General features: G+C 39.7%; 1 protein-coding gene across 1 annotated transcript in view; it reads left to right on the plus strand.

The window, feature by feature from the left end:
• Positions 1 to 10,977, plus strand: part of MSH2 (mutS homolog 2) — a 48,515-nt gene extending 37,538 nt beyond the window's left edge. The window contains exons 12-16 of the mRNA XM_064709350.1: positions 1,414 to 1,659; positions 3,146 to 3,350; positions 4,155 to 4,402; positions 8,373 to 8,545; positions 10,571 to 10,977. Of these exons, the coding sequence (XP_064565420.1) occupies positions 1,414 to 1,659; positions 3,146 to 3,350; positions 4,155 to 4,402; positions 8,373 to 8,545; positions 10,571 to 10,741 (1,043 nt within the window). The 3' untranslated portion in view covers positions 10,742 to 10,977. The remainder of the gene's footprint in view (positions 1 to 1,413; positions 1,660 to 3,145; positions 3,351 to 4,154; positions 4,403 to 8,372; positions 8,546 to 10,570) is intronic.
• Positions 10,978 to 12,114: the final 1,137 nt, after the last annotated feature.

Below are 12,114 nucleotides of genomic sequence, written 5' to 3' on the forward strand. Positions count from 1 at the left end.
CTTTTGACACCAGTTGAAGAGAGGTGCATTTGAGATTTTTCTTTTCTGGGGAATCTTAGTGGAGAATTGTCACACTGACATTTTCTGAAAAATCCCTTTTCCCAGGATTTTTTGAAATATGAATTGTTTTCTGTCACCAGACCCTTTCCTGGCTTTGCTGCAGATGTGCAGTGATGAGGTGTGTGCAAATGCTAATCCTGTAATAGGAACAAAAATAAGGCCATAAGGGTCGCATCTATCCTCCACCCACCTCCCTGACTCTGGGCATCTTCACCCAGACAGCAGAAGAGGTGAAGGACAACAGAGAACTGAAGGAGTGGGACCTGAGGTCTAAGAACATTGATAAGGAGTATATGATCAAGTTAGTCACTGCTTATACGGCAATAAAAATGACTGGTTTCCTAAGTTATTTCCATGTATTTTGCTCCAAGATTGCCTACTTACAAAGCATTCTGTACTGTCCTTCAAAAAAAGCAGAAGAGACACTGGGGAATTTGGGCTTTAGGCTCCAGTCCCTCATCCCTTTCAGAGAAGAAAACACCAAAACTTCAAAAGCCAAACACCAGAACTTCAAAAGCTGGTACTGGTGATGCTGGGCCATCTAGCCTGGTGTCACAGGCTCTGTATCTGACAGACCTCTCCCTCCCATCATTCACACAAACACAGATGGCTGCTGTGTCTGAAGTGTCTGTGCTGTGTCTGAAGTGTCTTTGCTTGCATGAGCTTCAGAGTGCCATGTATTGTTCATGAAGGAAACTTAGTGCATTTCCAGATGAGGAAAATAATCAACATGGCGTTGTTACCGGGCTCACAAGGGTTCCTCAGGGGTGAAGAGAGAGAGATGAGAATCTTGACTCCATGATCAGAAGGCTGGATTTATTATTTTATGATATATAATACATTAATACTATATTAATAGGAATAGAGAGAAAAGTTCAGAAGCTACTAAGCTAAGAATAGCATAGGAAGGAATAAACAAGGGAGCTCTCTGTGAATCTGTCCCAGAGAGCTTGGTCCCTGATTGGCCCTTAATTGTAAACACGGAACATGGGCAAATCACAGGTGCACCTGTTGCATTCCACAGCAGCAGATAACCAGTGTTTACATTCTCTTTCTGGGGCCTCAGCCTCCCAGAAGAGGGAAAAATCCTAAAGAAAGGATTTTTATGAAAGATATCTGTGACATGGCCTCACCTTCTCCTTTCCTTAGTCTGAAGAAGTGTCCTTGGTATTCAAGGCATGGGAGCTTCAGGATTGCATCCTAGGCTCTCCCAGGGGGTGACTTTCCTCTTGAAGATAATTGTTACTGCCAATGAATTAACTTGCTGGACTCAGCGTAGGCTTCAAGGTACCTTCTCAGCAGAGCAAAAGAACAGCTGACGGCCCTGACCTCCCATCCCCTGTGTGCACACAGGCTATGCAGAGCCCATGCAGACCATGAACGACGTGATAGCGCAGCTGGATGCCATTGTCAGCTTTGCCCACGTGTCCAACGGGGCCCCGGTGCCGTACGTGAGGCCCGTGGTGCTGGAGAAGGGCCGGGGCAGGATGGTGCTGAGGGGGGCCCGGCACCCCTGCATCGAGGCGCAGGACGACGTGGCCTTCATCCCCAACGACATCACCTTCGAGAAGGGCAAGCAGATGTTCCACATCATTACTGGTAAACGTTGCCCTGCTCTTCTTTGTTTGTTGTGTACTTTGTGAATGTCTTGGGTGTTTCCAATAATGATGTCTTTTTAAAGGGAAAAAAACAAACCAGCAGCAGGCAAAACAAATTGGCAAGCTAATAAATTTCTGTCAAAATGATTTCTCTCATCAAGGGCAAACAGCTACTGAGTTATCATCTTTCTGCATGGGGAATAAGATTTAGCTCTGGAAAAGAAGCTAAATTTGTAAATTAGTATTTGTAAGCTATTTTTTATTGCTAGTTTTGATCATATTTTTTTTTAAATGTCCACAATGTTCATGTTACCTTTGACTGTGGATATTCTACATATTTCTGTACATACAGGCATATTTCTCATCATCCAAACTAACAGTAATGAAATTGGTTATTGTTTTTTTAGTTGTAGTGTACCGTTTGGAGAAGGTGATCACTAATTTACAAGGAGTCATTTGTGAAGGAAAGAGAGGCTGCTGGACAGTAGAAAATAAGAAATTAGTCCTTCCCTAAAGTAAGACCTTAGCGAATGTAACTGCTCAAGCCAGGCAGCTTCAGGAGCTGGAAAGCCTGACCCTGCTAAAGTGATTTGGAAAATTCCACTAGGCATCAGTTGTACTTTGTTAGTGTTTTCTTTGTGAAGCATTAAAGTTGATTTTCAATGCGACACGTTTCAATGACTGTACCATTTTTTACCCTTTTCTCTGGTGTAATTAAGATAATTTTACTACACACTAAAACATTTTTAGTGTTTATAGATTTAATTGAATCTTAATTTCCATCCAGATGTCCTTAACATACGTTCTGAGTGGCAAAGATCTGAAATTAGAGAATAATTAATGAGCACTTCTAACATAATCAAAAAGAAAAATCAAAAATCTGAATTAATGCATGGTAACATGCTTCTTTTTCTGGTTAGCAAAAGTGTAAAATTGGTTTTAATTACCGGTTTTCTGGATAATACTTTTTATTTCATTTGTATTTCAGTTACAATTAACTGCTTAATATCTGAGTTTGCTGATTCTGAGTGACCCATTAGCTTGTACCCAGTCTGTAACTAAGCTGTTTCATTTTTACAGAGAAAAGTTAATAGTTGTTTGAGGTGAAAACAAATTATTACAATTCTTAAGCAGAAATAAATACTGATAATTTTTTAATTTAAAGCTTATTAGTTTTAGGTATGAATACATGTTTTAGATGACTGCTTATACTTTTGAAAAGTCCCAAAACTAATGAAGGCCCCTGATTTTCTGTGTTCACCTTTCTTTTGAAAAAGGAGCATTCAGTAAGACAAACAATTGAGCCTTGTTAGCCCTGGAGCCACTTGTTGCACCTGTCAGACAAGTTTGCTGCTCTTTTCTGGCAAGAGAGTAATAAATTGAAACACTCTTTGTTCTAATTTAGAGCTGATTCTCCTTTAAAAAAATTGTTGAATTGTAAAAAGATGATGCTTTTTCAATTAATTTTTGGAAAATTTTTCCTTTAGGCCCTAACATGGGGGGGAAATCAACATACATCCGACAGACAGGGGTGATTGTTCTCATGGCCCAGATTGGGTGTTTTGTGCCCTGTGAGTCTGCAGAAATCACCATTGTGGATTGTATCCTGGCTCGGGTGGGAGCAGGGGACAGCCAGCTCAAAGGAGTGTCCACTTTCATGGCTGAGATGCTGGAAACTGCCTCAATCCTCAGGCAAGTGCTGTGCTTTTGTTTGATTGTCTTGGTGGGGGTTGATGGGAAAAGAAGTGCTCTGAGAGGGGTGCATTTGAGATTTTTCTTTTCTGGGGAGTCTTAGTGGAGAATTATCACATTGACATTTTCTGAAAAACCCCTTCGCCCAGGATTTTTCCTGGGAAGCTGAGAAGCTTCAGAGAAAAATGAAAACAATAAATATCTCATTTGCTTCTCCTCTGTTTTGCTCATGTGGAATGTGTTTGGAGATTTTTTACCCACAGGTGATTGTTTCATTCGTTTTCTGTGAATTATTTTGACTCATTGGCCAATCACTGTCAAGCTGTGTTGAGACTCTGGAGAGAGTCATGAATTTTCATTATTATCTTTTTAGCCTTCTGTAAGTATCCTTTCTGTATTCTTTAGTATAGTTTACTATAGTATTTTTAATATAATACAGTATCATAAAATAATAAATTAGCCTTCTGAGAACATGGAGTCAGATTCATCATTCCTGCCTTCATTGAGGGGAATGCACATACAATAGAGAATCTCAAGTTCTTTTTAGCTGGTGCATAAGTTCTGGAAGTAGCCTTCTGTTTATTCCAGTGGTCCATACAGAGTTGCTACGAAGAGGCCAAAGTCTAAATGGGACCAAGAACCTAGTGTGGAATGATCTGTGTGATGCTGTGTCTGCACTATGTTTGTAAATAAGTAGGGTCTTTTGCCTCTTCCATGCTCTGCATCCACAGCAGAACTTGTCATACTCCAAAATCCAGAGTTCGTGCTGCTCTCGAACATTAACAAATGCTTTTGTGTTTTCAGGACAGCAACTGAAAACTCCCTGATAATCATTGATGAGCTGGGAAGAGGAACATCCACCTACGATGGCTTTGGCTTGGCCTGGGCTATCTCGGAATACATTGCCAGCAAAATCCGTGGGTTTGCCATGTTTGCCACCCACTTCCATGAGCTCACAGCTCTTGCTGACCAAGTGCCAACAGTGAACAACCTGCATGTCACTGCTCTGACCAGCGATGACACACTCACCATGCTGTATCGGGTCAAGGAAGGTAAGGCCGGGTCTCAGCTTTGAGAAAAGTCTGAGAGTCCTGAGAGAGAAAAGTCTTAATGTGTGGATTTTCTGGTTTGGGGTTTGGTTGGGTTTTTTTTGTTTGGTTTTTTTTTTTTTTTTTTTTTTTTTTTTTTTTTTTTTTTTTTGGTTGGTTGGTTTTTTTGGCCTTATTTTGCTTTTGGAGATTTTTTTGGGTTTTTTGAGTTTGTTTTTTGTGGTTTTTTTTTTTTTTGTTAAGGTTGGGATTAAACATGTGAGATAGTGTTTTTTTGTTCAGATTTAGATGTTTATTAGTGTTTATTTATACTACAGTTTTATAAGTTGTGGGTTCTGCAGTGCTTTACTAATAAATTAAAAAATGGAGATGTATTTCTCTTTCTAGAAGACCTTTAAAGATAAACTGTTAATTTAAGAAATGACACTTAAATTATTTTTATTTTTAACTTAATAATTACTTGTGACCCTCAATGTGAACTTTTTAATCTAATTATACAACATTACTTAAACTCATGAAGAAGAAGGACTAGCTTCTGCTCTAAAACTTCTGTTTTGTTTTATATATATTACCATATTAAAAATCTTTAAACTCCCAAGTTTTTTGCTTTGTGATATTACACATTTCTGTTCAAACTACACACTTATAATCCTAGTTCTATTATTCAATTTTGGAAGCTTTCTCAATGGCTGCAGGTTAATTGCAGTGTTCTTTTGGGGGTCAGTGCTTGTCAGCACAGAAAGTCAAAAATTCTCAGTAATCAGGGTTCTAGCATTAATGGAAAAAAAAATCCCTCCCAAAATTCGTGTCACACTCCAGGCTTGGGGTTTATAATATATATATTTTATATATATATATATTCATTCTTCTCTGTCCATGGACAGTGTGTGTGACAGGAGCTCTGTGTGAACACAGTAGGTGTGATGTTAATGATTATTTCTTAAACTGTCTGGGCTATTTCTGCCACTCAAGTTGATGCTTTTGAGTTGCTCCCTTTTTCTTTTTTAAAGAAGAAAGGTTCCAGAAGGTTATTTTCAGTTTCCCTAAAACAGCTATTTTAACCTGCTGATGGAAGAGACTTATATTTCTTAAACTGTTCTTTTAAAAGGAATGAGTCCACCTTTTATGTGCTGACAGTTTTTAATAATGGCTGTTTCATTGTAATAAGACTTAGTCTTATGTTGCCCAATTTATACAGGAGTTTGATGTAGGGAAAATCATGTGGGTAATTTTTAGCAAATGGCATCACAATAAAACAACAAGAAGCCTGTTTTGTTAGTACAATTTCAGTTAGATGTATTTAATTAAAGTCTTTTAGTGGATCCAGTTATTCCTTTCAGTATTAAATGAAACAATTTTTAATTAGGCATAATTTCATCTATTCCTCCTGTTTCCCTATATCCCCATCACTTGTTTTTGTTCCCTTCAGTAGGAGCCTGTATTTATTGCTAAATAAAGCAGAGCTGTAACTGTGTCTTGCAAGGTGTGCCCATTTATGGCATTCTAATTTAGTTGTGAACTCTACAGTGATTTTGGGTTGTTCTCACTAGAGTATTTCAGTCCAGCTGGCAACCTCTGGGCTGAGGTTTTGATTTAAAATGTGGGCAGAGTGCTCCTTCTCACTCTGTGTACCTCCTAATTTTCCTCTTCTGAGTTGCACAGCAGAGGAATGACTTAGGTAACACTAAATGGGTAGAGCAGGGTTACTGTAGAACACTCTGGCTATCCTGGGTCTGATACCTTGCTGGTTTTACTCCTATGACATCACTAACTGCCTACTTCTTACTCATTTCTTCTGGTTTAAATCCATTAAATTCCTTAATTTCTTGCCTGTAGATTGCATGTATGACCACTTGTAATTTTCTGTTCCCCTCTGGCTATAATCTTGGAGTTAGGTTTTGGGTATTTTTCTGTAAAGCTGTGGGAGGCTGCTCTGAGCAAGGGGAATCACAGCAGGAGCAGAAGTAAGGAATGCTCCTAGGGAATGCCCAGTTTTTGCTTGAATATTACTCCAAATTGCTGTGGCTCTGGTTTCCACTGGAGAGGAGGTGTCTGTGGTTCTTTCCTAGTTTGCTGTTCCCCATCTTCTCCAGCACACGTTGAGCTCTTTCTACAAAGTGAATGTTCACGCTCAAATTGGTGCTTAAAAGGTGACTTAGTGTGGCATTGGAACTGAATAAAAATAGTCATAAAAATAGTCATGAACTGCTGCAAGTGCACGTGGGTACCAAGTGGATTTTGTGCAGCAAGAGATGATGTACAGAATCTGCCAACAAGCCATCTTTAGGTGTCTCAGTTTGAGCGTGTTGGTTGAGGAGAGAATCAATACACACTGTATCAAAACCTTCTACACCTTCTGGAGCAGCAGCTCCTACAATAAAGCCCCCTGATATTCCCAACTCCTTTTGTTTTTGAAACCTGTCTGTATTAATTCAGCCATTCTGGTTGTGATAAGAAATGTAGAAGCCCAGTTTCATATTTTTCTTCAGTCAATTTTGCCATTTTTAGTCATACACATTTTGTACATGCAGTGTCTTTTCATTCTACCCATTTTCTTGAAAGTGCTATTGAGCATGGAGACACAAAATTTTTATCTTTCTACTTAAACCTCTGTCAGAGGAGATGCAACACTATGAAATCTTCATCTTTAAACACCTGGTCTCCAATCAGATAAACATCTCTCACCTAAGTTTCTGCATTTAGTGTTGTGCTCTTTCCCTTTTGGGGTTGTTACATTGCTCCATCAGGGATGTGCATACAGGCAGCTCAGATACAGCTGTGTTGTGAAACAAATAACAGGTTTGATGTCGTTTGAAATGTATAACCAGACCTGGAAAACATGATAAGGAACTTCTATACAGTGTTTTCAACCATGGCTTTGTGCTTCAAGAGTGACAAAATCACCAGAAGAGGAGACTCATGAAGTGCTGTTCTCCAGGCCTCTGCTCAGGATTCTCTGAGCTGAGAAGTGAGTTAGCTCTGGGTCTGGACAGGTGTGTTTTTTAAAACAAAATCAAGACGAATTCCTGCTTAAATGGATTCCTTTCCTTTAAGAAACCTGAGAGATCACAGGGTTAATAAAACAGAAAAAGTCTAAATGCTAAGTTTTCCTTCACCTGTTCTTTGGTTACTTGGTATTTAATAGATGATTAGTTAACAAAAAAAACCAGAAACAATTGTCATTTTGCAAGTGTAATTAATTTATTCTTAACTCCTTGCTGGAGACCAGAATTAAAAGGATGTAGCAATATCTGTGGGAGGACAAATGGAATTATGATAATATAAACAAATAAGAATTGTTAGATTTTTATCAGAGGGCTTTTGATACTGAAGTGAAAATTGTTTTATGTAAGTGTGTATAATTTACATATTCTGAGTAATTAAGAGGACTTTTCTGGAACATGTTATGAACAGTGTATTAATTGAAGTAAGTGTGAAGTTACAGTTGAGAGATTTTGATATAATTAAAGATGACTCTGGAGACTGAGGAATTATGTGGTACAGATGCAGAGGAGGGGAGAAATGATCTAGAATACAACATTTTTAATATTTGTCTATACACTCACATATGTATTTATATAGGTATAGAGTAAATGTCAGAGATACCTATTAAAAACATGCAAATTATTATATTCTACAGACTGTGCCAAAATACTTTAATAAAAACCATTGTTCAATTTGATTCAAATATTAGAGGGAAATTCTTTCTGTCTGAAGAGTTTTCTATTTCTTCTTGAAGCACTTTGGAGCTCTACAATTACTGCTCTAATAGAGCTTAATTTAATAAGAGCATATTCTTTGTGTTATCATTTTTAGTGGAAAAGGGAAATCAGGAAGTGTTGAGGAGAAACAAATAATGTCCTGTACTTAATTTTTCAGAACAAAGAACTATTACAAGCATGTCCAAATAATCTCTGTGTAGCCATATTGTCTTCTAAGAATTCTTAACTGGGTTCTTTTCTTCTGCATCCAGGTGTTTGTGACCAGAGTTTTGGAATACATGTAGCAGAGTTGGCGGCTTTCCCAAAACATGTGATAGAAAGTGCAAGAGAGAAGGCACTGGAGCTGGAGGAGTTTCAAAACATTGGCAAGTCCAAGGAATCCGAAGGAGAACCACCAGCCAAGAAATTATACAGAGAAAGAGAGGTTTGCTGTCAGAAATATTTTTTTAAAATTTGAATTGCTGAAGCAAAATCATTTAAGGATTCAGATTCCCCCAAAGCCTGAGGATAATTACCCTGTAATGTATTTTTCCATTACAAAATGGCTTGGCTACGATGTTTGTTAGGAGTTGAAGAGATGTTCAGGGGTACTGAGTTTGATTTAGATTAATTTAATGTAGGCAAGAATTTTATCTAAAAATATAGATTTAAAATACAGCTTTTGTTGCCTTTGTGTAGAATATTCTTGGCCCTGCAGTTGGGTCACACCTGGTTTTGCCCCCCCTTGAGTGTTCATTGGTGCCATGGTGTTCTTGGAGCCCAGTGTGAGCAGATCTGTTCACACCAGAGGAAAGCTGAACACCCAGCCTTCTCCTTGGTGCCCTTCCATGTCCCATCAGAACTGTCACATCTCAGCAGCTGATCATACCAAATTACACACCAATCATTATCTGGAATGGCTGATTTACACCTGATTTACAGGTGTCACAAAGCAAAGTTTCTTTAGAGAACCTTCCTTTGCAAGTAGTGTAGAGGAAAGCAAAGGCTCCAGGAAGCTTTCACAGAATATCCTGTGTTGTCTTGTTCCTGGATTAAGAGTCCTGACAGTGGCATCTGTGGCATTCTCCTGGGAAATCCAGTGCAGCTGCTTTGTGGCTTGCATTGGTTTTTGTGCAGTGCAGCTGGGTCCTCCTGGCTGCATGCGCACAAACCTGCAAAACCACAGAGCTTTGTTCTGTGTCCCAGCAGCCAGCCTGAAGCTCCACAGCCTTGTACCACCCTGAAATCCTTCTGGCAGAGACTAGGAACCACTGCAGTGTGTGGAAACCTTGAAGTGTTAGTCCACATCCAGAACACTTCCTACATTTAAAAAGCCTTTGCTCAAGATAGAGGCCATTACCTGTTACTTTATTTTCAGTTTCAGAGGTCAACTGCATTTGTTGTTCATCTAAAGCATCAGATCCAGTTTCTGAGCCAGAAACAATCTCTGGTTTGTTCTGCCTTTTACTGCCAGAAGGCTTCCCCTCCAGCTACCTCAGTTGCTCCACCATTACCTTTCCTGTGTCAGGCATCGTGGTGAAGGAATTTTTACATCAGTTGGACCTGGCTTCATGGTCTTAAGTTGGTGTAAATTAAATTGACATAGCAAAAGCTTGTGACAAATACAGCATCATGTTTTATTCCTGAGTGTTTCAGTCATAGAAAATATACCATAAACCCTCTAGGCAATAGGATGGCAGAGGGAATTTGTCTGCCTTGATTAACATTTTGTGTAGAGGGAAAAGGGTGCTATTACTTTTTTGCAAACTTCTGCACTGAAAACTACTGCATCAATCTTAAATGATAAGAGGAAAACTCAGTGAACTTTTCAGTAGAATTCGACACTGCAGAGGAGTGGACAAACTTCTGCGTTCTGGACCAGTTGTTTCCAGTACAGGGATTCTGAATGCTGTTCATTGCAATGTTTTTTCTTGCTATTTAAGTCAGATTGTTTAGAAGTTCCACTTTGCCTGTTTGTGTAAAAGCATATGCATAAAGCTTAATTATCATCTGTTCTCCTTGGTGACGGCCACTCTGCAGTTGCTTGGTTACAATTTGTCCTTTCCTTTTGCATGTTGAAGCATTGCTTTTGACTGACAGTCCCTTCTAAAAGTAACTGGTTTGGGTAATATGACCATTCTGGTGCTGTTACTGCTGGCAGTGCTCACCTCATGTTGCTGCACACTGGAATTAAGTGTGGAACACTTACAGGAGTTTGCAGTGTTAAATACTGTGTTTATGCTGATCAGCTGGTGCTTTTTGCTCATGCATGGAAAAAGAACTTCTGGTACCAGTGTAAGTGGTTTGTTCTGGTGTTCAGAACTTGATAAGAAGGACAAAAATAACCGTGATTTTTGCCTGCACTGAGTTTCTGCTGATGAACAATACTTTGTGTCTATAGGGAATTTGGAAAATTCCTGCTTGCAATCTAAACACCTTTTCTGTTTTCTTTTCCTTCTCTCCATTTCAGGAAGGTGAAAAGATAATTCAGGATTTTCTCTGTCAAGTGAAAGCATTGCCCTTGACAGATATGTCAGAAGAAGACATCAAAGTCAAGTTGAAGCAGCTGAGAAATGATGTGCTGGCAAAGAACAACAGTTTTGTGAATGAAATAATTTCTCGAACGAAAGTTACATCATGAAATGTGCAAGAACAGGATAGAGCTTCTGAAGCATATTTTGTATTGAAAGAACTATGATTTTCTTGTCTTGTAGCTTTTATACTTTATGATACTTGTGCTCATTTATGTAGGCATTTTTTTCTTGGATTGTAATTATTTTGTAAAAAATTCTGAGCATGTTACGTGCCAGATTCCTGCTTTAGTTGGGATCATTTTGTCCTGTTAGAAGTTTGCAATAAAATGGTTTTTCATATTGAGTGTTATTGACTGCAGACAGAATGGGTAATGCTTTACCAGAAGTGTGCTAAAAAGTCTGACAGCTGAGGTGTCAAACAGTTGCCAGAGCCTTGGAAAGCAGCAGTACGTACACAAAATCTTTGTCCTAGGCCGTGATTCTTTTTTGTGTGATGCAATTATATCAAGTAATTCACTGAAGATTTAGTAATGCTCTGTTAGTGCTCCATTAGAAAAAATAATCATCTAAAGTGTGCCCAGGTGGCCAAGAAGGCCTGTGGCATCCTGGCCTGGATCAGCAAGAATGTGGCCAGCAGGACCAGGGCAGGGATTTTCCCTCCTGGCACTGGTGAGGCCACACCTCAAATCCTGTGTTGAGTTCTGGGCCCCTCACTATGGGAAACACACTGAGGTGCTGGAGAGGCTCCAGAGGAGGACAACAGAGCTGAACAAGGGTCTGGAGCACAAGGCTGATGAGGAGCAGCTGGGGGGGCTCAGTCTGGACCAAAGGAGGCTTGAGGGAGACCTTGTCCCTCTCTACAAGTCCCTGGAAGGAGGGTGTAGCCAGGTGGGGATTGGTCTCTTCTCCCAAATAACAAATGATAGGATAAGAAAAAACAGCCTCAAATTGCACCAGAGGAGTTTTAGATTGGGTAGTAGGAAAGACTTCTTCCCCAAAAGGGCTGTCAAACCATGGAACAGGCCACCTGGAGAAGTGTTGGAATCACCACCCTGGAGGTACTGGCAGTGCACATGGATGTGGCACTCAGGGACATGGCTCAGTGGTGGCCCTGGCTGTGCTGGGTTAATGGTTGGATTCCACAGTCTTTGGTCTTTTCCAACCAGATGTCCCTGCAGTTTGTCAGAGATTTTTTTCTGTGTACCTGCACAGGTCTTGGAAAGGATGAGTTGGGTGATTGAGTGGGAGGGATTTTTTTTGTTTGCTATGTGAATGGTAATGCTTGAGTCAAATACACTGCAGGCTGCTCTTCCTGCCTGAGCTGTGGTTTTGTAATGGGAGCTGAGGTTGGGGTGAAGTTCCATTTCAACTGGAATGTCTGAGCTGATCATGATTAGTGAGGGCTGTCTACAAAGTAAGAATACATTGATTTTTATCTGATGTGCTTCTCTCATTGAGGCAGTTTGAAAGCATGCTGGTA

This window comes from Zonotrichia leucophrys, chromosome 3 (genome assembly GCF_028769735.1).
Source record: "Zonotrichia leucophrys gambelii isolate GWCS_2022_RI chromosome 3, RI_Zleu_2.0, whole genome shotgun sequence".
Taxonomy (NCBI): domain Eukaryota; kingdom Metazoa; phylum Chordata; class Aves; order Passeriformes; family Passerellidae; genus Zonotrichia; species Zonotrichia leucophrys.